At 39.3% G+C, this 25544-nt stretch overlaps 1 protein-coding gene across 1 annotated transcript in view; it reads left to right on the top strand.

The window, feature by feature from the left end:
• Positions 1–21443, top strand: part of CYTH3 (cytohesin 3) — a 47772-nt gene extending 26329 nt beyond the window's left edge. The window contains exons 2-13 of the mRNA XM_054180398.1: positions 205–287; positions 801–865; positions 1286–1352; positions 5085–5203; positions 7716–7796; positions 9827–9939; positions 10130–10278; positions 11192–11303; positions 19219–19295; positions 19377–19448; positions 19587–19741; positions 20382–21443. Coding sequence (XP_054036373.1) covers positions 205–287; positions 801–865; positions 1286–1352; positions 5085–5203; positions 7716–7796; positions 9827–9939; positions 10130–10278; positions 11192–11303; positions 19219–19295; positions 19377–19448; positions 19587–19741; positions 20382–20454 — 1166 coding nt within the window. The 3' untranslated portion in view covers positions 20455–21443. The remainder of the gene's footprint in view (positions 1–204; positions 288–800; positions 866–1285; positions 1353–5084; positions 5204–7715; positions 7797–9826; positions 9940–10129; positions 10279–11191; positions 11304–19218; positions 19296–19376; positions 19449–19586; positions 19742–20381) is intronic.
• Positions 21444–25544: the final 4101 nt, after the last annotated feature.

Genomic DNA, 25544 nt, shown 5'->3' with positions numbered 1-25544 from the left:
TTAAGATATTACAAAATAGAATTCCAATAGATAAGGTTGGGACTTCAGTTTGGTTTCAGTTTTTTTTCCCCCTGGAAATGTTCCTAGCTAAAAAAAAATAACCCAAACCCTGATGTTTCCTGTAAACTTACTTTTAAAAATCAGTTTTATGTTCTCTGTGAGATATTTTTACAAATGCTAAAAGACTACTTTGCTCTATTCTAGTGCCTGATGACCTCTCCATAGAAGAAAGAGAAGAGCTTTTAAATATTCGTCGCAGAAAAAAAGAGCTGATTGATGATATCGAGGTAATTGATTTAGCTGTAGAAATCCTTAGAAGACTACTTCAATGGATTAAGTTACAGTAAACTGCATGTCTAACTATGAATTCCAGGTAATTGTTTTGAAAGCATATAAATTAAAGTGAGGTTTGGCTAATAATAAGTAGGATTTATGTTTCATTCATGTCCCTCAAAAACGACTAACTTCTCTATTTATGTAATGCAGTAAGTGCGTGTGTACACATTTCATTTGTGTAATCAAGAACTCATTAAAAAGCAGATTTGCATATAGAATAGGAGTGAGTGAGAAATCTAGGTAAGGAAACCTTCTGAAGTGGCAGTTAGGGGTTGATACACAAACTGGGAGTTCAGTATGTTTAGCAGTCATTCAGTTACGGTAAAGTCTTTATCTAAGAAAGCCAATATAATACAGGTGACTAGGAAACACTAGAAAATAAAATCTAATTGCTAATATATGATAGATGATGTCAAAAATTGTTCTAATGCAGGTTAACATATTGTCCTTCCTTCTTTTGGCAGAGATTAAAATTTGAAATTGCTGAAGTTATGACAGAAATTAATAATCTGACAAGTGTAGAAGACAGGTAAGCATTGCTAACATATGGACATGATTCAGTAAGAGCTTGGAATGGGTCTCCCAGGAGTAAGAAACAAAAATAGCTTCATCATGTTAAATAAACTTTGCATCGCCTTTATTCAGTCTGTTATAAAGTCACTAAAGTGTGACTTTATCCTGTTCAGATGTGTCATTCACTGGGACAAAGGATATGTTGGACAGAATGTAATATTTTAGGCTGTCCAGTTGATAGAAGTCTCTGAAGCTTCAATCACTTGGAAGAACTGAAAATGGTAATGTAATTGTTCTTCTTTGTAAAAAGTGAATGGCTTGTTTTTGTAATAGAAAACACAAAGTAGCCAAAATATAAATAAGCTCATCCAGAAGTTGTTTTTGTAAGAGAGCAACTGATAACTGCTTGTTGTTTTGTCTTTTCCTACATGTGTAGCAAAACTACACAGAGAAATAAGCAAATAGCCATGGGAAGGAAGAAATTCAACATGGACCCTAAGAAGGTACAAGTTGTTTTGTTGTTGTTGTTCCATTTGTCAGGAATGGAGTTCCTGCTTGTAATATGATCCATAGATCAACAAATATAGTCTGATAATAGCAAGTCCCCAGGTCTTGTATATCCTGTAACAAGCTGAGCTAGAAGCAGTCACCTAGTCATTTGCTGGTCAGGTGTGCTTTTTTCACTTAAGCAAACCTTTTTTTGATAATGGAGGTTATTTATCAACAATCAAATATGCCAACTACTGATTGATCTGGCCTACAGAAAGATTATTTGCTTTTGCTGGAGGTAATCTTTGTTGGTATATCAAATACAATTCGAAAATTGTTCTTGTATTTGGTTATTGGTGAGGCCATACTTTCAAAAAATGCCTTCCTGTTTTGGTTTCTTCTAAAATGCCTTTAACATGTTTTAATTTGTTCTCATATGGACTTTTCTGTTTGCATAAAAGGCTTTTATGAGCATTCATAGGTTTGTATACATCTATATGTGTACTTACATGACTTGTACAAACACCTGCAGGTAGAAACCTGGCCACCAATGTTGAGATGTCTACCATGCATTTAGCCAAGAGTAAAGTAGTTAATATCCTGGAAGTGCCTCTACTTTTTGTACATAATTGTTGATTTTCTGGAAAATTCAGGGACCTGCACATGCTCTTACAGACCTTCCCAAATGTATTTAAAGACCTCCTTTGACATAGTTCACCTTTAACCTTTATGTTACATTTTATGTCTTCCTTGCCTTTTTTTAGTCTTCTGTCGTTTGTACTAGAGACTCCATTTTGAATTTCTAAAGAGTCTTCTTTAAGCTCTTTTTGGAAGGTGCTTAGCCCTTTTGTTGTTGTTTAGTGTTACTTCTTGGTGTGTTTCTTTCCAGTTGCATTGAATTCAGTTATGGTTTGGTGGAGTTTCTGTAATGTTCTAAGTACAGTGATGGCTGCTATTCTTCAGGCTGTTTTCAGTTGGGGGTATGGAATCCTTCTTAAGCTGCTGACCAGCAGTTATGGGGTTTTTTAAGTTTTATTTTCCACTTTGGTGACTGTCTAATGAGTTCCATTGAGGACAGAATACTCCCCAAATATCCTGAGAGTTTGCCGTTGTCCTCCAGCTCTTTCATGTCCTGGAAGTTTCTGGCAGAGACACAGGATGATGTCAGATGCTTTCATTCCAGTGTTAACCATTTTTTGTTACTGTTCTTGTTGGGTGAAACTACTTCTAAAAATAGGTGCTGTGGACACATTGCTACCGTAACATAATTTAAATGTGGTAAACAGACTTAAGTAGTAATTTCTTAATAATGCCTGTGAATCAGTGTTAGTCTGCAGTAGCTGGCTGCTCTAGATCTAGATCATCTTGTTTGCAGCTGCTGCTTTGAATTACAGGCAGCTAAAATATATATCCTTCTGATGTTGAGAGAATTAACTTGGGGTCATTGCAAAAAGGATGTTTTTTCACTCATGAATGGGAGGGAAGGTGGTCTTTGGAGTGAGAAATAGGAAAGAACTGGGGTGATAATAGATGCACCAAATCCCCCAAGTTTTCATCTTTAAAACCAGGTAAGAGAATTTTAATATTTTCCTATTAGGAGCACAGTTGAGTAACTTGCTCCTTTTTATATGAAAACCTTTATGTTTTCCAGCGTGTAACCTACGTGTGGAGCGATTCTCCAACCCCCATCTAGAAAATTCTCATTCAAAATAGCTGTGTTTAAGGCAGTTAATGTGATGTAATGTCACATACCACGCTGTTTGGATTTGGTTAGCTAGTGTGGGAAGGGCTACAGTAGTAAAGTTTGTAAAACACTTAAAAGAGTCCCTGTGCAGCAGGCATAAAGTTGTGTTTCAGAGTCTCAGCACAGAAGTCAGTGCTGCCTGTGTTGGGGCCAGAAAATTCATTCTCTGTGATAGAGCCTGGGGTTTAAATAACTGCAAGATTTGTAATTAAGGTACTGTGGAAGCTGTGACATTCAAAGGAGATTTCATTGCACTGATTTTAAAAAAAAAAAAAAAAGACAGAAAATTGATGAAATATTTGTAGTGAATGTGGAGTATTCCTGGAGCTATGGATTTTGTGTGTGGAGGTTAAACTAGTACAGCTGTCTTCCATCTTCTATCAGTCTACAGAAAGAAAATTTGCATCAAGACAAAAGATAGTGTAGGAGTTGATGGGGATTTGGCTGACCTATTTTACTGTTCATTCCAGACACTGGAGTTGTTGTCCCAGACAAATTCCTTTTCCTGTCTATTTGACTTTGTGCTGTTTAACATCTTATGAATAGTAAAAAAAAAAAAAAAAGGCAGGGGGGATCCAGAAAAAGGAAAATTAAATTCAGTTCTTTAGTATCTTAAAGTAGCTGCTTCTGTGCACAGAAATTTTGTTTTCCATGCTTACAGTCTCTCTGCATTATCTTAGTCGCTCTACATTATCCCTTTTCAGGTGTTTATTTTTTTTTGCAGTCTTTCTACATTATCTCTTTGCAGGTTAGGAAATAGATTGATTTTTGTTTTTTGGTCAGGCAGGTAATAACTTTATCATAAAACCCCAGAACCAACCAGCCAGAAGGATAATTACTTTTTTGAATGTCATTCCTATGCTATATCAAAATTATAATGGGAGATTTCCCAGTTGTAATGCAATAAAGGTACCACGTTTGCAGAAGTTGAAAAGCAGTATTTCTGAACTCGTGAAATACTCCAGGAGGAAAGATTGGGCAAAATTTATTATTCCATATCTGTATGTATTGGTAATTCAAGACTTTAGGGTCACAGCTGCCATTCCTACTTTTCACTAGTGTGCTGTTAACAGTTTATGAAATCAGCAGGAGTAGCAACATCTTTATTGGGGTGTGTGATGGGGGGAGGGGAAAGAGCTCTATGTCTTCATGACTGCTGAGTGCAGGAATGACATCCCTTCCATCTTATGTGTCATTTTTATATAACTCTTAGTCTCCTTTCTTTACCACTTTACAGAAAGCTCTCTGAGCATCCCTAGAGTGTGCCAGTTATAGGGCCAGTAATTTATGGAGGCATTAGGAATCCAGGGGCTTGGTCAAGTACCTGCTGAGGGACAGGGTAAGATTTTCCACCTGGCTTTGATAGAAGCTCCATGGTAGAAGCTTCACCGGTTCATGAACAGTTCTTTGTGAATAGTCTAGATCAAGTCCTTTGTGAATAGTTTAGTTCCAGCACGATCAGAAGTCACTGATAATCCCAGTGTCAGCATAAACTCTTTTAAGCTGGTTTCGGTATCTTCTTCAGCTGCTACTTCTACTGCAAGTAGTGGCTTGATGTATTGGGTTGCAGTTTGTAGATTATAACAGATGCTTTATTTTACCTTGTGATGGTGATTAAGTTATTCCTCTTCATTATATGATTTTACAGATTATGTCTCTTCAGACATTTATGCAATATTATGAACTGGCCAACTCATACATTAAAGAGCAGTGTGGAATCAATACTCAGTATTTGATATTTCTATTGTTGAGAGATTCAAACTGCCACCTAGTACTTCTAGCCTTAGAAATGTGTTCTCATTTTATCTTTAAACCAATACTAAATATTGCTTATCTAACTGAAAAACATTTGTTTACCATTTCATTAAAACCTCCACAACTGTAGGCTAATGTAATGTGTCTGTGTCAGGACATTAATGCCAAATGTGTGAGCAATATTTACATGAATACCTGTGGGAGGAAATCTATAACCTTCCTTTTCACCTGCAATTGTTCTGCCTAGGGAATACAGTTTCTGATAGAAAATGACCTCCTGCAGAACACAGCAGAAGACATTGCACAGTTCCTTTATAAAGGAGAAGGATTAAATAAAACAGTAATTGGAGATTACCTCGGTGAAAGGTAAGATGGAACTACTGAAATTTTGGGTTTTGTCCTTGAGTTTACAAAGCATACTGATGGGTTTGGGTGGTTACCTTACCTTTCAAAGGCTGCTTGAGAGAGCTAGTCTGAGATGTGTAAATGCTCCAGGAGGAAGTATAACTACTGCAGTATTGTATAGGGCTTTTTCCTGTTAAGTTGTTTTACCTTTAAATTTAACTGCAGTGCTAAATTTAATACCATAAGCTTTTGGAATGTGTGAGAGTTGTATTGCAACAGTTCCAGCAACCCTTGATACTGTGCCCAGTCAAGGACTGATTTACAATCACCAATAATTGGATAGTAGAGAAATTACTTACTAAAATAGATAGTTATGGGACAACAATTATAAGCAGCTTTTACTGTTGTCATCTTCCCTTCACCTGGCTTTCCCATTAAGAAACAGAAGTTTCAGGGGCCAGCTGCACCACATCTTTATCAGTCCTAGGACAATAAACATGCAAAGTGTATTGATACATACTACTGCAAAACACAACCAAAACACAGGTTACTTCCAGTGCTGTGCAACCCAGGAGTTGATTTTGAAAAAGGCAGAAGGAGACAAGTGAAGAGTGGGTTGGAGTGCATGTATCCACATGCTTGCACATGTTCCAGTTCAGGTGCTAGTTACAGAGGTTTAAAAGCTGACTCATTTAGGATATACTCCTGTAGTGATATGTTCTGGCAGATCCCTTTCAGGCACTCATAATCTGTTTACATCATCAACAGCTTAGTTTGTGCTCAGCAATTTCCCCCTGACTTTAATAGGTTTAATGAAAGTTTTTACTGTAATATGTCTGTGTTGAAAATCTTCACTGTGAAGTTTCTGTACAATATATGCAGAAATTTCAACGGCTGTTATACAACAGGATGAAGTTGTTTCTGTTGAGTATTTCTGTATTAAAAAATCTCTTATGTTAATGCCCATCCTTTCAAAGCTGTAACAAAGCAAGTATAAAGCAGTGTGTGCCCATTTTGAGAGCTCTATTCTCCTGTGCTAAATAGTCTTCTTAAGCTGCTAGTTTTGCTTTTTTGACTACCTCAGAAGCAAGCTATTAACTGATTTGTGGCATGCAAATGACAGTGCATATTATAAATGAGCTTTTGCTGAGTTGTCTACTATCTTGTATCAAGGCATTTGGAGTCTGAGGACACTCTCTTTTACTTTGCTACTCCCTCTTGGGGGCCCATTATTCTAGCTAAATATAGCGGGGGACGAGACCAGGATAGTCCACAGAAGGGAAATATTTGTACAGTATCCTGCCATAAAGAGTTGTATTTTGAATTATTGACTTCTGTAGTGTTAGTTAATAAACTAAAAAAAAATATAATGAAGTGAATGGTAAAATGGAGCAAGATAATACCTAAAAATGTACATAAAATGCAGGATAAATTATATTCTACAAAGGATTTAAGGTTTCTTTCTATGTAGGTAAGTGGCTTCCTAGACCTTTCATGGTATATGGCTTGTGTCTTTGGAGCTGTACTCAGCAGAAATATAAAATACATTAAAATCCAGAAGGCAAAAAAATTAGGGTATAAGAGTAATATTTGTTCTGACTTACTGCAGCTTTACATACATACAAGCAAAAGCAATTATTTGGCTTAGAGTAACAAAGTACCCCTATTGAGTCCTCTCTTTTGTTACACTGTTACACCACTTTTATTTTACTGCGCTGAAGGGCAGTCATGCAGTTGAATTGTGCATTGCTGAATTTCATGAGAACTGCTTTGTTTGCTTGACAGAGCTGATGTGGTTTTTCTGTAAACAATGTAGGGACATCTTGATGAATGGTTTGTTTTAAGGTGTTTGCTGGTGAGTGTTACAGGTTAGTCTGACCATGCAGTTAGTAATGCAACAGGTAATTCCTGGTGGATGCACACCTTTCTATTTTTGGGTGGAGGCTGATATGCAACATTCTGTCTTGGTGATGTATTTCAAGCACACCCTGAGGACTGTAAGCCGTGACACTTCTGGCATATGAACTCAGTGTAGACCAAATTCTGCCTGCATCCAAAAAGTTTTGTGTTCATTAATGTTTAAATATTGGGTTTGCATTTAAACCCCTTTGTATGAAACAAAGCATAGTTTGGCTCATGGGTTACATAGCGATACAAAAGGTGAGAGGAATCCTGTTCAAAACCTATTCTGATTCAGTAAACTTTCATTGTAATGCTTTTTGGCAGTGAAGTACAAACATAGTACATAGTAAATAGCTCTTAAAAAAAAAAAAAGCTGCTGTTTTTCTTAGCCAAAAAAAAAAATCTTGCTCAAATCAGTTCAAGTGTACTAGCTCTTGCTAACCTCCCAACAAAAATGGGCCAAATGCTAGTATTAAATATTAAAATACCCCTCAAATGAATGTGTAAACTAGTCCTGATGACTTGATTTGATTGGTGTAATCCTTTGTTGCCTTGCTTATTCTCAAAAGCAACGCCAGCAGGTCTTTATAGTTCAGTGGTAATTGCCTGTTTCCATTTTTGTCTTTCATAGAGATGAATTTAATATTAAAGTTCTTCAGGCTTTTGTTGAACTCCATGAGTTCGCTGATCTCAATCTTGTACAAGCTTTAAGGTGAGTAAATTCTTTCTTTCTTGACCTGAGGTTCCTTTGTCAAATTGCACATTCTCATGAGTGACTGTGTTGATGTATTTGTTGGAAAGCTGATCTACAGCTCAGCACCATTATCTGCGTTACTGTGCAAGTTAGCAGAGACAGCTCTGTTTAACCCTTCCAATTGCTTCTGCGTGTGCTGCCTTTTGAAGGTGAAAACTTAATCATTTCAGAGAAATACAACTAGCACATAGCTGTAACTCTTTAGTGTGCCTGCCATATGTGGACATTTGAAGATCTGTTTTATATCTTAGCACAGAGACCGGTAAAAAACCCAAACAACCCCTAACCTACGCAAATAAGTGATTTTCTTTGGTGCCATCTTCTTTCTCCTTTCTTTCTGCCTCAACTTGTTCATCTGAGCAGGGAGGGGAGGAATCCAACTGACCATAATCAGTGATAATGTTCAGTTACAAAGAGGTAAACTTTGAATCAAGTGTTTATTTTTTTTTCTCCTTTCCTCAGAGTTTCCCACTTGTCATGTGAACGAAAGTGTGATATCTTAGTATGCTTTTTTCTCTTGCTGAGTGAACAGTTTATGAGATTTCTCTGGGATACCAGCATACAGTGACCTCATGAAGTCCCTTCCAGTCTTGGTGGAAATCCATAATAAATCTAGCAAATTAAGTTGATTCAGATAGTTCTGCCAGTTTTATTGCCACAGGTGACTCCCTCCTGACACCAGATAAATGGAAATGTCTGTGTGATCTTTGTCTCTCGTGCAGTGCCTTGTGATGTGAAATCAGAACAGCTTTGCTATGGTTGAGTGATGTGGGAGTGATAACTTGAGCTGCCTGAGGCTTGAGCTAAGGAAAATTTTTTTTTCTGGCTGCTGAAGCTTGTCTGGGAGGCTTCATATTCCTATCTCTTTAACCTGATTTAACATTAGGTTTGACTTTATCTTCCTTAGCAGCTGCTACTATTAAATGTTTGTATTTTGGTAGCTTACAAAATTGGTGATCTGGGTTGGAACCTTGCACGAGGTGAGTATAAGATAGTATGTAGAGCTGGCAAATTAAAGATGGCCTGTGACACCTTAATAGAAGGTCCTAAAATGAAAACTGATAAAGAGAGGAATATTGGCACCCAGTGTACAGGGAATACTGAGAACTTGTTTTGCATGGCAGAGCATGTAAGTTTGCTGGTTTAGGTCCTCTTATAATTGAGAGAATTCTTGTGCTAAGAAAGAAAAGAATAAGCAATTAAATTCATTGGAGCTTTTAAGCATCAGTGTGCCACAAGTAAATTTGTGAAGACTTCTGTCCTGTATGCATTCCAGTGTACCTGTATGTAGAGAAACAGTCGATTATGAAAGTAAAAACTATAGTCCAGTTCATGCTGCTAAACAGGAGCACAGATCTCTTGCATGCATTGAAAATTACCTAGATGGTACCATGAGCCTTTCCTTTTGAGATCTAGGTATGATTCTTGTAGGATGAACTTAAACTAGGCAGGCAGCACCTCTCTGAGCACTGGGGGTTTTCTTGTTGTTGTTGCTATCTGTAAAATGTTTTGATGAGTTCAGGTAAAGGTGTTTAAGTGTTTTGTATTCTTTGCTTCTCTCCCCTACCAGACATATTTTATCTTACTGTGTGTTTTCACATTGTAAGAAGTCTAGCTGAGTGTTTATTGTTTTTAGTAGCCAGGAAACAGAGGGAGGATTGAGTTAATAGTTTCCCTGTAGCATTCTCATGGCAAAAATGGGATGCATACAGGAATTTGTTTACTAGTCTGGAAGAAAGAGAGCATCTCAGAATATGACCTGCTGTATTATCTTGCCTGATAGCATGCAGTGTTGCTGGCTGAATTACTGGGCTAGCCATCTGTGCATGTTGCTTTATAATAGCTCCTGACTTGTGTGTTGAGAGATTGAGAACATATTTCCAGGACATTTTATATAGATGTTGCTGACTTTGTTTCTGATTATTAGTAATACATGCTTAATATATGAATATTAGAATCAGTCTAACAACTATTCTTCCCTTCTGTAGGCAGTTTCTGTGGAGCTTCAGACTCCCAGGAGAAGCTCAAAAAATCGATCGTATGATGGAAGCTTTTGCTTCACGCTATTGCCTTTGTAACCCAGGAGTCTTCCAGTCTACAGGTTAGTCACAGGAAACAGTAGGAGCTCTTACTTACACCTACTCGTTTTTTGGATCATATATGGTTTGTCTACAAGAGACAATTGCCAGTTTGGAAGTTCAGGGTAAAATAATAAGTGAAATGAGAAACCTGTATACTAATTGTAGAGGTTTGTGGCACAACACAAATACTTTTTCAATGCTTTCTTTCAGATACGTGCTACGTGCTTTCCTTTGCGATCATCATGTTAAACACCAGCCTGCACAACCACAACGTAAGAGATAAACCAACAGTAGAGAGATTTATTTCCATGAATCGTGGAATTAATGAAGGTGGAGACCTTCCAGAAGAATTATTGCGGGTAAGTTAGATTGGATGAGCCAAGACACTGCCTTCTGTTTGTAATAGGAGACTTAGAAGCATGTGCCACATTTCTCAGGCAAATTTGTTGAGGGGAAGTAAGAAAAACATTTTCTAGCATGCATAATAACTGAGTTGCTGAAAGAAGCATTTTATGACACAGCTTTTTTCAAGCTAGCTCTCCCTGTATTCATCCCTTTGAGGAGAGGAAGTTCCAGAGAAAACACTTCCTGTATCTCTCAGTCAGAGAAAGAAAGAAAAAGTAAAAAGTAAAAATCACTGCTTTGTTACTGCCCCTTATTTCTCCCCATTTGTCTTGTGGAGCTCCCTCTTGTCCCTTGAGATACCAGTAAAAATACTTACTCATCTGAGACAGAGTGATAGTCTTAAACCATTTTCTGCAAACCCAGATTCATTGGCAGACCTTGTACTAAATTTGACCTGAAGAAACCTTTGGAATAAAAAAAGAAAAAAGTCTTTGCTAGGGTTGTTTATAAAATCTGTAAAGTCACACAGTCTCACAGTATCACCAAGGTTGGAAGAGACCTCAAAGATCATCGAGTCCAACCTGTCACCGCAGACCTCGTGATTAGACCATGGCACCAAGTGCCACGTCCAATCCCCTCTCGAGCACCTCCAGGGACGGTGACTCCACCACCTCCCTGGGCAGCACATTCCAATGACGAACGACTCCCAGTGAAGAACTTTCTCCTCACCTCCAGCCTAAACTTCAAACTCGGTCAAAGCAGGAAGCAAAGATTGAGGAGGGGTAGTTCAGTATATTATAGACCATGTTGCCTATGCTTTTTATACAAATAGTCTGAGCAGCAGTAAGATGTCCTGGTTGCATTTTCTGTTGGTCATTTTATTAATAATGTCTTTTTCCTCTTCTTTTTTTTTCTTTATTCTTCTAGAATTTATATGAAAGTATTAAGAATGAGCCGTTTAAGATTCCAGAGGATGATGGAAATGATCTAACACATACATTTTTTAACCCAGATAGAGAAGGTTGGCTGCTGAAATTAGGTTAGTTCTAAAGGCAGTTTTGCTGGCCTGTGTTTGTTCATTGTTGGCATGTTTGCGCCTTCCGTGTCTCTGCTTTCTTGTGAAGGGTAATAGAATTGATTTTGTAATTGGTGTTTAAAAATGTTTGAGCCAAAGCAAGTAACTCCTTTAGATCAGAAGGTTGTTGCTTCTCTCTCTCTCTTTTGTGGTTTGTTGTTTTTTTTTTTTTCCCCTTTTCTTTCTTTTTTTTCATATCCAAATTACCAATCTTGTTTCAGGCTTGGGAGTTTTATTTCTGCCTATCTGAGAAATAAAACCTCAGCGACAAAAAGGAAGTGTCGTATGTTATTTACCACGTGCTGTGACTGATAAATAACAACTAAGCCTCCATAAGGTCATTTCAGAAAACTCTGTGAGATTTCAACTCAGTTTTCTGTGTACAAAAAAAAGCCCCCCTTCCCCCCCCAAAAAAAAAAAAAGGATTTTTCTCGTCAAAGAGTTATTTTTGTATGTCTTTATTTTTCCATATTATTTGTGAGTTTCTCTTGGTTTGGTTTTGGCTATGATTTTTTAATGAGTGGTTTAAATGTGCCTTCTTGTTTTCCTTATGGCCTATGACCTATCACCTTTCTGTTCTGTGACTGGCTGTCTCTGCTTATTCTGCATTAGGAGGTACGTATCTGATTGCTTTCCAGTCCCCTCTTCTTCAGTTGCTCATTCTTTTATTTTCTTCCTCCTTCTTCCTGTTTTGTTTTGGTTTCTGTTTTCTTTTGGTTTTGTTTTTTGTTTTTAGACTCAAAATTTATTGTAGCATTTTTCTTTTTCACTCAGTGTCACTAACAGTATCATCAGTGGTACTCTGAAAGACTGGCATGTCAGTGTCTAGCTCACATGCAAGTGTGTCCTGCAAAAGAAGAGTGGTTACATGTAAAGCAGAAAAATAAAGATGACTATTCAAGATACTTTTCTTGTTCATTGAACAACATAACCAGAGAAAGAAGGCATGTTGCTAATGAGAGAAAACAACATGTCTTACAGTGAAGTTCCAGAGTGATTTTTGTTACTTGTGTATCAATTACATTAATTATTGGAAGATCAATTACATGTGAACTATGCATTTCTAGGAACTGTTCTTTTTCCTGCTTTGTTTTCTTTGTAAATAATATATTTAGCTTACTTAACAGAATCTTAAATGAGCACCAAATTTAGGGTTGTGGAAACATCTGGTTATCTCCTGGCACTGCAAGGTGATGTCCTTGTTTTATGGATCTTTTGAAAGTTAATAGGATTCAGTTTTTGACTTGGGTTTAGGGATTTCCCCCCCCCCCACTGTATGCAGAAGACTGGAATTTTATTTTAGCATTTGTTTTAAATACAGGAGGCCTACTTCTCTGAAAAACAGTACACACTCCATTAGGTCCAGGTGGTAGCCACTTTACTGTATAACTGCTTGTGAAAGTAGAAGGAACTTTGCCATTGGGGAATGGTGACTGAAGGCTGAAAAGGAATATGTGCTGGAGGGTGCACATAGGGGTGAGTGTGAACCAAGAGGCTGGTTTGGTCCCACTCTACTGATTGCACCTGGAAATTAGTGGTCATGCAAGTGCTGGAAGGAAATAGATGTGAAAAGGAAGCGTTTGGAATTCATTCACATGCTCTCCAAATTCTTATTTTGACCTCTAAGCTACAGATGCTATAGAGCTCTTTGTCTTTCTGAATACAGAAAACGAAAGCTCTTGCTTTTTGATGTGTGTTGGCTTGGATGGCATAATTTCAAAGATGACTTTGCAGCTTTTCTCCATTTTGTAGCATGAGGTGATAGCTATCTCAATAGAACAGGCTTTTAAGGTGATGTAGATAAAATGTGCTTTCTGGAGAAGGGGTTGGGTATAAGTTGATGCTCTGCATATTCCTCTGTTGCCAGTGTGCTCCTGTGTACTAACACACATACTGAGAGTGCACGCAAGAGTGTGTGTGTGTGTAGAGGAGTGACAGTATGGAGTCACAGAATGCACTGGGTTGCAAGGGACCTCTAGAGGTCACCTAGTCCAGTAAGCAGGGACATCTTTAAAGAGATCAAGTTACCCAGCATTCCATCAAGCCTGACCTTGAGTGTCTCCAGCAATGTGGCCTCCACCACCTCCCTGGGCAACCTCTTCCAGTGTTCCTCCACCCTCACAGTAAAGAACCTCTTCCTAATGTACAAGCTATATCTTCCCTTTTTTAGTTTAAAACCATTGCCTCTCGTCCTGCTCCTACAAGCCCTTGTAAATAGTCCTTCCTTAGCTTTCTTGTGGGTCCCCTTCAGGTACTAGGAGGCTGCCATCTCTTCTCCAAGCTGAACAACCCCAACTCTCCCAGCCTGTCTTCGTAGGAGAGGTGCTCCAGCCCTCGGATCATTTTTGTGGGTCTCCTTTGAACCCTCTCCATCAGGTCCATGTCCTTCCCATGTTTAAGTCCCCAGAACTGGACACAGTACTCCAGGTGAGATAACACCAGAGCAAACCAAAACAAAACAGCAGAACCACTTCTCTGAACCTGCTGGCCACGCTTCCTTTGCTGAAGCCCAGGATGCGATTTGCCTTCTGGACACTATCCTCTGGATGAAACCATCCAGCCAATTCCTTATCCACCCATTGAAGCACCCTTGTGAAGAAACTGTCAGTGAAAAACATACAAGAGAACTAATAAAAAATAGAGGAAAAAAGATACTGAAGAAGTGACTGAAAGTCAGTGAGAGCTGCCAGGTACTTCTGCACAACCCATCTCTGGCCCTGGCAAGAAGTCAGTAAAACCAACTTTTCATTGTGTATGATGCAGATGAGAGTGCAGAGCAATCCCAGCAGAAAAGCCCCGTGTGCAGCGGAAGGGTGTTCCACGGAGCACTCCCACAGCCTGATGTCACTTGGATGAAGAAATGAAACGTGTCCAGAAGCCTCTGGTGAATCAGCCTGGAAATGCCTGAAGCTGGGCTTCTGTGAGGGACTGCAGGGCTTTCAACAGGCATGGGCTGGTACAGACAAATGCATTGTGGCAGTTTAGATGCCTTGACCAGAAATAAACCTGGACGTCTTTTTTGTGCCTTTCTGTCTCTTCTCTCCCTTGAGTTTCCTATTCGCTAGGAGACTTCAACAGTCTTTTGAGAGTGCTGTCTCAGTCAACATGGTTTGCATTTTTACAGTCCTCTGTGTTGGGAAACAGTTCTTGTGAAATGGGTAGGGCTTCCTCCAGTTCTGGAAGATACTGGCTTTAAAAGCTTGGATGTTGTTGAAATGCCAAGAAGACTTTTCCTGCGTGAGAGTTAAGGGCTCAGTTCTGACAGTTGAAATAGAAAATTGTATATAAAACTGCAAATATGACTAAAACAACTTGCAAACCCTGAGTGCATCAGGACAGTCATTTGTCATCTGATATTTCTTAAAGTCATTTCTTCTCAGTTAGCTGCTTCTGCCCCTCTTTTTAGTATTTCAGCTCAGCCTGTTGTTTATTGTCTGGGCAGGAGATGGGTATCCTGAAACTTTGATATATTGTAAAAATTCATCTGTCCTAAAGACCACTCTACCTCCTTAGCCTGGTGTTGGGTTTTAGAAGCTGGGATGGTGCAACGTGCTTTTGGCTAGTTTGCTGCTCTGAATTGTTCAGAGGTGACTTTGTGTTAATTCTGAGTGCCAAACTTGGCAGCCAGATAGCAATTCTGGTTTTATCTATCTAGTCTCAGGTGGTGCCTTTATGTAGGCATCTTTATCTTTGGTAGGCTTAAATTATCACTCAGTTCTAGGTCATTTGAAGCCATAATGAAAAGCCATCATTGCCCCATAATGAAAATGATACAAGTGAAAAACTGAAAGCTGCTGAGTGTTAATGAATCCTCACCTAGAGCAGCTTGAGACATTACAAGCTTTTAGATTTTTCTGCTTCATAATTGTTAATGATGTTGGTACCATGACATTTTCTGCCATCCACTTGAAGGTATTTTGACATTGCTGCCTGTGCTCTCTGCCCTAATGTCCATGTTACAGTTGCTTTGCCCAGGGAGGCATTTCTTGGCCTAAAGGAGCTTCTCTTGGCAAATAGCTTGGTTTGAGTAATGTTTTCTTGGAGTTAGAGGGAAACTCTGATGTTTCCTCTCCACTATGGTGAAATTATGATTCAAACCACAGACATGATTGGATTAGTGTTTTCCTTGCCAGTCAGGCTGTTACTGAGAGCTTGGAGATTGTCCAACAGCTTTGTAGCCAGGCCTATCCCACCAGTGGCACTTTCTACAGCACATCTGTCCTTGAGAGGATGATGTTTCTCCTCCTTAACCTGGGATGAGAGAGTAGCAGTGGTTGATCAGGAAGCTGGTGGCTTCCTGTACCTGTCTGTCTTTCGTGGTATCTGAAGATCTTCTAGGCTGTAGCAGTTAATGTTGTGGTCGAGGGAAGCCTGTTCCAAGCAACTGAAACTTCAATCCAATCATCTGTATAACTGTAAAATTCCTGAGTCCGCTCTGTTGGGTGGTGTCTGAATGAACTGAGAAAAAGCCACCACATTCTTGATGTCTGCATCTCTCTGCTCTAAAACGATACAGAAATGTGCTGAAGATGTGGGTAGAATTTTCTAACTTTAGTTACATTCCTGCCTTTAGTCTTAAGGCTTTTTTTTTTTTAATGTTTAAATTGGTGTTTCCCAAGTCATTCCCTGTTGGTTTTCCCTTTAGTACAAGGTGGTTTGTTTTACCTTGTTGGCTACTTCTTTGTGCTTTGCCCAGAGCTGAAAGAAACAATCTTATGTTTGGTGACGTAGGTGAAGAGGGTTTCTGTTGCTCTTCCTTTACATTTTGCCTTGTTGTGGCCTTTTCTTGTAGTTCCCTTAGATTTCCACCTACAAGATATTGTGCTGCTTTATTTTCTTGTTTGTGAAGTCTTTGCATCGTAATCAGCTAGATCTTTCAGAAGTACATCATTACTGTAAATGGTTATGGATTCAGACTTTAATTTTCTTCTGTTAACTGAATTTCTTCCAGTTTTAGTCTTTGAAAGGCTGGGAGCTGGAATGATACAAAGTATGGTACTAACCCCTTTGTTGTTGTTTTGTGAGCCTACAGCAGTTTTGGTGGAGGAAAAGAAGGTTTTGTTCTCATGAGTTTTTACCCATTAATCTTGCATGCCGTGTTTACCAGCCACAAAGCCTTATCAACCAGCTTCTTGGGTCTTAGCCCACGGTAAAGGCAAACCAAATGCATGTTAGACAGTGACCCCTGCAAACTTGATGAGTACAGATAAGAATGCCTTTCAAAGCCTTATTAGAGTTTGTGCTGTTGTCAGCTGTGATTAAGTAATGGGGTGGGGAGACAGAGACTTAAATGCTAGAATAGTTGCTCATCTTCAAAAAAAAAATTCAGCCTTGTTGCCTTTGTTTTTTTTTCTGGAAGAGGACAGTAACTCATGCCTTGGTGGAGCAGGAGCTTAGGGTCTATTTCTGTGGCTCCTATGAGTGGTATAATGTGGTCTGCTACTGGCTGTGTTAGGGAGATGGGAGCAGTAATAGGAATGTTATTAGAAAAACTTCATTTTCTTCCTGGCTTCAGCATCAGTTTTGTCCTGGGGCTGGGAAATGTTTCCTGACAAAAGCTTCATCAAACCTGCAGCTTGATGCCAGGTCTCTGGTTTAAGAAATCTGGCTTTCTGAAGAGGGAGGGGATGTCAGAAAAATCTTCAGCAAACTCGACTGCCTTTATTAATTGGCACTTCGTGTTAATTGTAGGTGGTGTGCGTTTTAAGTCTATTTCTGCCCGAACTCATGAGCAGGCCTTCTTTTAACTGTATATAGTTATTGCCTGATGATTTTAAATTGCGTTTTGACACGATATCACAGTTCAAGAAGCACCTTTAGTCACTTTAAGCTGCCTCTCTGACAGTAACCTCTTTGCCCATTTATTTCATCCTCTCTCCGGCCGAATAGTTTTTCTACTCAATTCAGCAAGCAGTGACATTTGACGCTAGCTGATGTTACCTGTTAGCCTGAAAAACATGGTGATGTTTTTGTGCTGTTAAAATGTCAAATGATGTTAACCTTAGCAAGCAGAATGTGACCCTAAAGTCACACCAATCAACATGAGGTTTTAGGAAAAAACGCCACGTTATGGGGATAGCAAGGACTGCCCTGGCAGTCATCCTGACTTGCTGATGCTTATTCATTGATCTGGAAGTGAGTCATGCTGAAGTTAGTCAGCTTTACATTCCTAGCCCAAACACTTCCTGATACTTGAACCAGCTCTCAGTCAAGGTGATGGGAATTTTTCTAGTGACTTACGTGCCAGTTTGAATGTTTCTGCAATGCTTTATTTAAGGATCTGTCGCAGTGGTTACACTAAAATGCCACCAGTTCTACCCTCACTGTCTCCACTCAACCATTCATTGTGTCATGGCTTCTGCATCTTGCACTGTTTTGCCTTCTCTTATTTCACCACACCTGCTTGCAAATTAAATTGTTCTTAAGATACGTGTGTTTGTGTGTGTAGCAGAAACAAAGTTTACTGAACATCAGAGTGTGTTAGCACTGGGTTACTGTATAGGTCGTGGAACCAAGCAAAAGGAAGAAGCAACGTACTTGGTCTGCAGTGCAAACACATAGTAGGCTGCTATGGAGAAATTCCATGATATTGCTGGAATTGTTCATGAGTGTGATTGGGATTTCTTTATTAAACAAAACCCCAGCTATCTCAAGCAGAACTAAAAGATTACAAAAAGTAGGCTTGTGTCTTGCATTTAGGTGTATTACTGGATGAAATTTGGCATCTTGTGTGTTATCAGTGCTGCTATTTATGCGTGGGGGTTCGAGAGGAAGATCGACTGCTTGGAAATGTTGGGCTAATGAGATTAAATCACTGCTGAATGGATGATGCACAGGTGGTGACAGAATCCTGAAATCAGATAACTATGGTGGAACTAAGCCTGTATATTAATACCAAGTGAATGCTTTATCTACAGTTTCCCTTTCCTGGAAATTAGTTTTTTAAATCATGCAACTGTGGAATGATAGATGGGTTCTGAAATAGCCAGGAGGAGAAAACCAGCTGAAAGGGCTGAGACAATAATGTATGTTCCTAAGAGGAACTGCTCCCTACAGTGTGACATGAGCAGGTGTAAGCAAGCTCTGTGGTTGCTGTTGTCTAAACTATTAATGCAGGGAAAATTGGCATTTTGGGAGCAGTAGCTATTTCTTCTGGCAGGTGTACTTGATGTATTAACCCATGAAGGGAACACACTTAAAAATACTAAATATCAGGAAGCAACCTGGTCCATTTTAGCATATGACTTACTCCTTGCTGATGACACATCCTACTTGATCTGCTAATAATGTTTATAAGCATCATACGCACTTGACGTTAAATCTGAAAGTAGAGAGGGATTCTTGATCGCATGTATGCTCACAAGTGGAGTGAAAGCAAGGTGATAAAATGCCCTTGATTTTATTGACAAGACCATTTTCTTGTACAAGACAGGCTGTGGGGAAGGTTGGCCCTGTCGCTGTAACCCATTTACAAGTTTTGCTGGTGGTTGGCCTCCCTTTGCTTTAGCAAGACTGCATTTCTGAGGGCTGTATTGTATTTGTAATTTTGATGCAATAAATAGGTGTGATGGACTGGACAGAGGAAGCAGGTCTGATTGCTAAGACACTGCGTTCATCCTCTGTAAGAGAGGACCCATTTGCGGCTTCAGGGGTTTTGTGGCTGGTCAGCGACACCATAGTTAATGCTGTCTCAGGAGTCTGATCTTAGTACAAGAGTGACAGTAACGTGTTCCTTTACCCTCAGCTCATCTGTGCCTGATCCATTTACAATCAAACAAGTCACATTTTGAAAAACAAGCAAAACCAAGTCACTGTCTTACCTACTGTTGAAGCCTTGACAGCAGCACACATTTAATTCAGCCATGCCTTTTGATTGTAGGGGGAAGAGTAAAAACGTGGAAGCGGAGATGGTTTATCCTGACTGATAATTGCCTGTATTACTTTGAATACACAACAGTGAGTATATTTTACAGTGAGCTTTGTTTGTAATCAAGCTATTTAAGTGGCTAACAATGTGGCATTTTCCTAACCTTTTAGGACAAAGAACCTAGAGGAATTATTCCATTAGAAAATCTTAGCATAAGAGAAGTTGAAGATCCCAGGAAACCGGTAAGATGTTTTCAGAATACTTTGTTTTTTCACGTGAAGATAAATAAACCATCTAGAACTTAGATGTAGTGTTAAATGAAGATGCTTGTCAGTTTGGGTTTGTATTTTCACATTTCTTTCTTTGTTTCTACCCTTCAGAACTGCTTTGAACTCTATAATCCCAGTCATAAAGGTCAAGTAATTAAAGCGTGTAAAACTGAGGCTGATGGTAGAGTGGTGGAAGGCAACCATGTAGTGTACAGAATATCTGCTCCCACCCCAGAGGAAAAGGAAGAGTGGATTAAATCTATCAAGTGAGTTTGAAGTCTTCAATGTCTTTCAGAAATGAAATGTAAGATTTTCTTGAAGTAAGGTACTCGGAAAAATTTTATTGTAACTTGTTCGAAGAATTCTGATACGGCAAAGTCCTCTAGGATTAATGACAAGCTACATGATGCTAAGAGATCAAGATCAAATCTCCTGTTACTGCCTGGTGCTGAGGAAATAGTGCTTCTACCTCAGATGAGGAAAATGTGGACTTTTTTTTTTTTGTATTGTCTTTTTTCAGAGCAAATGTAAAGCTGTGTCTGAGTTGTCTGTAACTCGTTTAATTAGATTCTTACTTCACCCAGTGATTAACTTCAGTGACATGTATTTTAAGAATATTTACAGTGCAGCCTTAAGGTTTCACAGTTTTACTTAATCTTGGAAGTTTTATAAAGCAGAGCCATACTTAAAGAAATGAAGAATGATCAAGGTAAAGGTATGAACTCTTCTTAGCAAATCTCAGCTGAATAACATCTTTCTCTAAAGAAGCATCAGTGATGCCTAGAAGTCAACCCTCCATTATTTTAACAGTGTGAGGTCTTCCACAAAGAAGAGAGAACAGAATAGTTAGAGTTTCCAAATCAGCTGTTTGTTAACCAAACTGATGATTCCTTTTGTCTTTTCTAGAGCAAGCATCAGCAGGGATCCCTTTTATGACATGCTGGCAACGAGGAAACGAAGAATTGCAAATAAGAAATAGAACCTGATCAGCAACTTGCATACCTGCATCAGCCTATAAATGAGCATAGAGTTGAGTGATAATGTAAAAATTGGACAAACTGAATGGAGACAATAACTGTAAATTTTTATATATATATATATATATACACACACACACACTTTGATAAAAAAAAACAGGCAAGACCTTTCAGGGTAAGTAGGTATTGGCATATAATTTGAAGCATCAAATCCCAGAGATTATTCTATTGGAACTTAATTACACTGAAAACATGGAAGCCTTGTTTTTACTTCATTAGTTACAATTCCAGTTTACTTGGGTTGGGAGGGAAGGAATTCAAGGCTAATAGTAAAATGTCCTATACCTGTTATTTGAGTGCATTTGCCCCAAAAGGAGGATTGATTATAAAACCTTCATCTCTCACTGAAATGCAGCACCAGAAGTGGAGCACAGCGTGATCTAGCACTTAACTTTTCCATAGAAAGAAAAGCCACCATCTCAATGTCAGCTTTCAAGTCAAGTGTGTTTCACAGTACACAAACAGCTGAGTGCAGCTTTTAGTTTGGATTTGTTCCCCCACCTTTATGGGAAATAGCTTTTATTCTTCTTCAGAAAAGCAACTCAGTTGTAGCAGACTGGCACCTGCATAGTTAAATAGTAGTGCCAAAGAGTTTGGTTGGTAAGTGTTGAAATGTATTTGCAGGTGCCAAGAGCAAAGGTTTGAGTCTGATATGACGCTCTAAGTACAGATGTGGTTTGATGTTTGCCAGTAAGCTAAAACTCATTGCTGCCTACTCATACTCTCAGAATAAGCAGTAAGACTGAATGAATGGTTAATCTGCTGCTTCTTACATAGTAACATCTTTCTTAAGTTTCAGATATGTTGTAGTTTAATTAACACTAAGTTACTAATAAAGGGTTAAGAAGATGGGGCTTGCATGAGTTGAGGCTTTGCATGTGAAAACGTCCCTCAATAGTTACAGATGCATTTGACCTTTCTGGGGGGGGAAAAAACCCCAGCAAGGTGGAATCTTTCTGTAAGATGCAGCCCTAGGTAATTAAGCAAGCAGGGTTTGTTGTTTTGCTTGGTAACAAACTTTGGACATACAGTATTTGTATCCAATATTTTATTGCATTCTTCAAAGGCAATTTTTTAGATCTCTGCTTCAGCAGTTACAAAAATGAATTTTTACTTAAAAGCTCAGATCTTGCACGTCAGTTACTTAGTGCAACTAAACTCACCTACAAGAACATGTCTCTTTGGTTTGGGTTTCCTATAATTCATGGCAGGTCTTTCTGAGGTCTTTTGCAACGAGCAAACCGTTATTGCAGGTTTTTCTTACAAGGCTTTTCTATTGACAATGCACAGACCATTCTTAAGGCAAAGCCCCTAATTCCACAATGGGGACAAGAAGTGGTTTGTCTGGACCCTGCTGTTTCTGTTAGTACTCATTTTTTTCCACAAACTTGTTGAATCTGAGCCGTGCTGGCTGTGCCAGTGAAGACCCAGTTGGAGACCCAATACTTTGTCAAAGCAGTTTTGCTTGCTGGAGTTACAGAAGCATCTCTGGAAGCGTGCTGCACTGGCAAAACTACAAACTTAGTGAGTTGATCTGTTTCAAATCTTGTAACTGTAAGGGAGAGTCTGTTTCATTGTTGCTGTCTTGCTCACTTGCCTTGTTTTGCATGGAGTGTCAGACTGCCGATGTTTTGATTTATTGCATGTTTGCAAAAAAAGATGAGAGGAAGAGAAAAGAAGGAAACTTTTTTACACCTTAGATTTTCACCAGAGTGCATTAAATTGCAGTCTGCTTGGATGAATGTTCAAATCCAAGTACTTTCAAGGGAGTAAATCTCAACCAAAGGAAGTAGAATCCTTGACTAAGTATCAGTGTGGGAACTTAATGGAACACATTTAAACTCTTTATAGAAACAAATTAAATTGTATGTCCTATGTTGGCAAAGCAGCAGGATTACAGAGCTGCTAACATCACTTGCTTTGAGGCTTCTGTTCCGCAGCTTTAAGTGTTTTCAAACGATGCCTACATCAGGTTTAGCTTTGGATGAGCTGTAATGGAAATAGCGCTAAGCCAGAACCAGTGGTACTAAAGAGGGTAAAGGGGAAGAGCAGCAAATCAAATGTGTCTGGAGAAATGTGAGGTTACTGAAGCATTAATAAGCCATAAAGCACTTTTGTATCAAATGTTCTGAAAGATCACCTTCAAGAAAACCTATTTATTTAACCAGGTGAGGCTGTCAGCCTATAAGCATGAAGGAAATGCCTTGAGAATTCATTTGCTGTATTTAGTTTGAAGTTCTTGTATCCAGCAGGAGTAACTATTTAGAGTAACATGTAACTAAGGATATGATAGCAGGAAATATATTATTTCTTAGCATTAAAATGCAACATCTTAAAACAGCTCTTTGTGGTGCTCAATCTATTTAATTTACCAAAGCTAATGGAATAGCATTCTTGTGTGTGATAATAATTGGTTTCAGACGTGCTTTGTAACAGTATTAGCAGGGAGTGAAACCGGCCCAAAATTTCCACTGGCCACAAGGCCAGTACAACAAAGTGGCTTGTGAAAATTTTGGCCAAATCAGGTACTATCCATGAGGGTGAAGAAAAATCTCTCAGCCTTTCCCTTTTTTATTGGACTTTGAGTCCCGCGGCAGCTACTAACACCAGCTGCTCGGTGGCCTAAAGCAGTATCTGTTAAGGTTTGGCCATGCTGAGGAAAAGTCCTCTGGGGACAACAGGCTTTTCCCTTCCTGTTGCACTGAAACTCGCTCAGTTCTTCGTCCTTCACAACTGCAGGGGCCAGCAGGAGCTGCTGCTGCCGCCGTGCGCATGGCTTCACTCGGCATCTAAATCGTTTGGTCCCTAACAGCAGCCCACGTTACCAGTGCCAGCTGGGCAGAGAACTGCACGTAAAGCTTAAGCTCAGCTGGACTGACTTAAATTTTACAATACTCTAACAAAATAAGCTCTGCATCACTTAACATTTTGAACTGTTTTAAACTGGTACAAACCTGATCCTTTTTAAACTGAGCAGCATTTATAATGCTTCATATATAAAAACAATGCGTATTTTTAAGATTTATTACATATCTATGTAGATATGCTTGCTGGAAAAGCTGGGTCTGTTGTAGCCACCTGCTACAAAGTAGGACTTGTGGCTGACCAGTTTCATTTCTCTATTTTCTTGGAAAATGTTTCTAGCTAGAGTTTAAATATAAAGTGTAAATACTGTACAGCTCTGTATCGATAGAAGTATTCCCTGATGTACACAAGTGATTTGCATGACAAATACTCTGTATCAATCATTGTTAAAAATGTGATGTTCTGTGTAAATCCACTGCAATATTAATGTTTTCATTTACTGTTAAGATCTGTTGCTTAAAGTTGGAGAATTTTTTTTTTTTTCCAAAAATAAAGTGTGGAACTATTACCACTGTACAGCTCCTCAGTACTCACGGGGGTTCCACCGAAGCCCCTCTCTCACTCCCCTTCTTAGATGGACAGGGGAGAGGGAAACTATAACCAAAGGCCTGTGAGTCAAGACAGAAGTGATTTCATGGGATGAAGAGCAAAAGCCAAGGCCGTGCATGGAAGCAAGAGCAAAGAAAGATGTTATTCTCTGCTTCCCATCAAGCAGACTCCTGGGAAGCAGGGCTCCGATCTGCGCAGCAGCTGCTATGGAGGACAGACATCATCAATGAAGGTCCCTACACTGCCTTCTTTAACTTAGCTTTTGTGTCTGAGCTGCCAGCAGATGCCATGGAATACCCCTTTGGTCAGTTCAGGTCAACTGGCCTGGCCGTGTCCCCTCCCAAGATCTTGCCCATCCCTCGGCCTGCTGTTGGGGGGGGAAATGTTGGAAAAGCACAGCCTTGGTGCTTGGCTCAGCAGTAGCCAAAACACCAGTGTGGTATCAACACCCAGCTACAGCCCTACAAAACGCAGCACTAGAAAGATGCTCTGGGGAGCATTAACTCCAGCTCAGCCAAACCCAAGACAGGGGTAATTGCTGATTCTTCTGGCTTGTTTTCAATGAGATCACAGTTCAGTTTCGCAGCCTGTGTTGCAGCTGCTCTTGTAAGTAAAAGGCCTCTTTTCCTTGCCTTTGGGCCCACTGATTTAAATTACCAGGTTTAAATTTTCAGAGAGAAACCTTCAACTGCAAAATAGATGGTTTCAGCAGATAGGCTCTTCCACAAAGAGCTGGTCTCCTTTGAGATCCAACCTAAATTAAGGAAGTAGTTAGTCTGTTTCCTTCCATCAGCTTTAATCAAATGTAAGGGACATGCGAGGGGTGGGGAAATCAGATCTCTGCTCAAGTATATCAATTAGACCTCCCCCAGTCAGCAACAGCTCATGCTGCTGCTGGTGGCCAGCCTGCTTCTCCATGAGCTGCCCTCCCTCCCTTTAACTGTTTATTAGCTAATTCAGGTACTTGTTGCTTCCAGAGCTCAACATTGACACTCTCTTTATCCACTTACACCAGAATTATTTACCAGACAACAGCAAAATCTTGGAGCTGCAGGACAAAAGAGGAAAAAAACAGGCAGATACAGGACAGGTATGTGTTTTCTTTGTCATGTTACTTTATGTAACTTCACATAACTGTTGCCATAGGAACATATGCAGGGTACACTTCTGGTTTGGCTTTATGGTGTTCTCCATGTACCAAAATATTATTTAGTAGAACAATGACCTTGCTCCTTTTCATTTTTTTTTTTTCCCCTTAGTGTCACACATGATTAAAAACTACTGTTGAGCTTCCAACCTGCTGCCTGGTTTTGGAAGCTTTTAACTTGAAAGGAGAAGGCCTTCTGCATTCTTGTCTAGGCAGGCAGCTGAAGTCCCAAGTTACTTCTCTGGGTCACAGCGACAGCATCTTCTCACCTACCACTGAAAGGAAGAGCTGCTTCCAGGAGTAACAAACGCACGGCAAGCTGTCCATTCACATGACATATTGCATGGTAAAGAACTCAAGTAAAACTCCAGTAAAAATCCATTTTAACTTTGCTGTATTTATATACTATATAAATTGTACATGCTATATATTTACAGTGGGGCAAGTGCTTTTTTATCTTTAAAAAAACAA

This window comes from Dryobates pubescens, chromosome 4, assembly GCF_014839835.1.
Source record: "Dryobates pubescens isolate bDryPub1 chromosome 4, bDryPub1.pri, whole genome shotgun sequence".
Classification (NCBI taxonomy): domain Eukaryota; kingdom Metazoa; phylum Chordata; class Aves; order Piciformes; family Picidae; genus Dryobates; species Dryobates pubescens.
The sequence above is the reverse complement of the archived record's forward strand: the minus strand, read 5'-3'. Positions and strand labels throughout refer to the sequence as shown.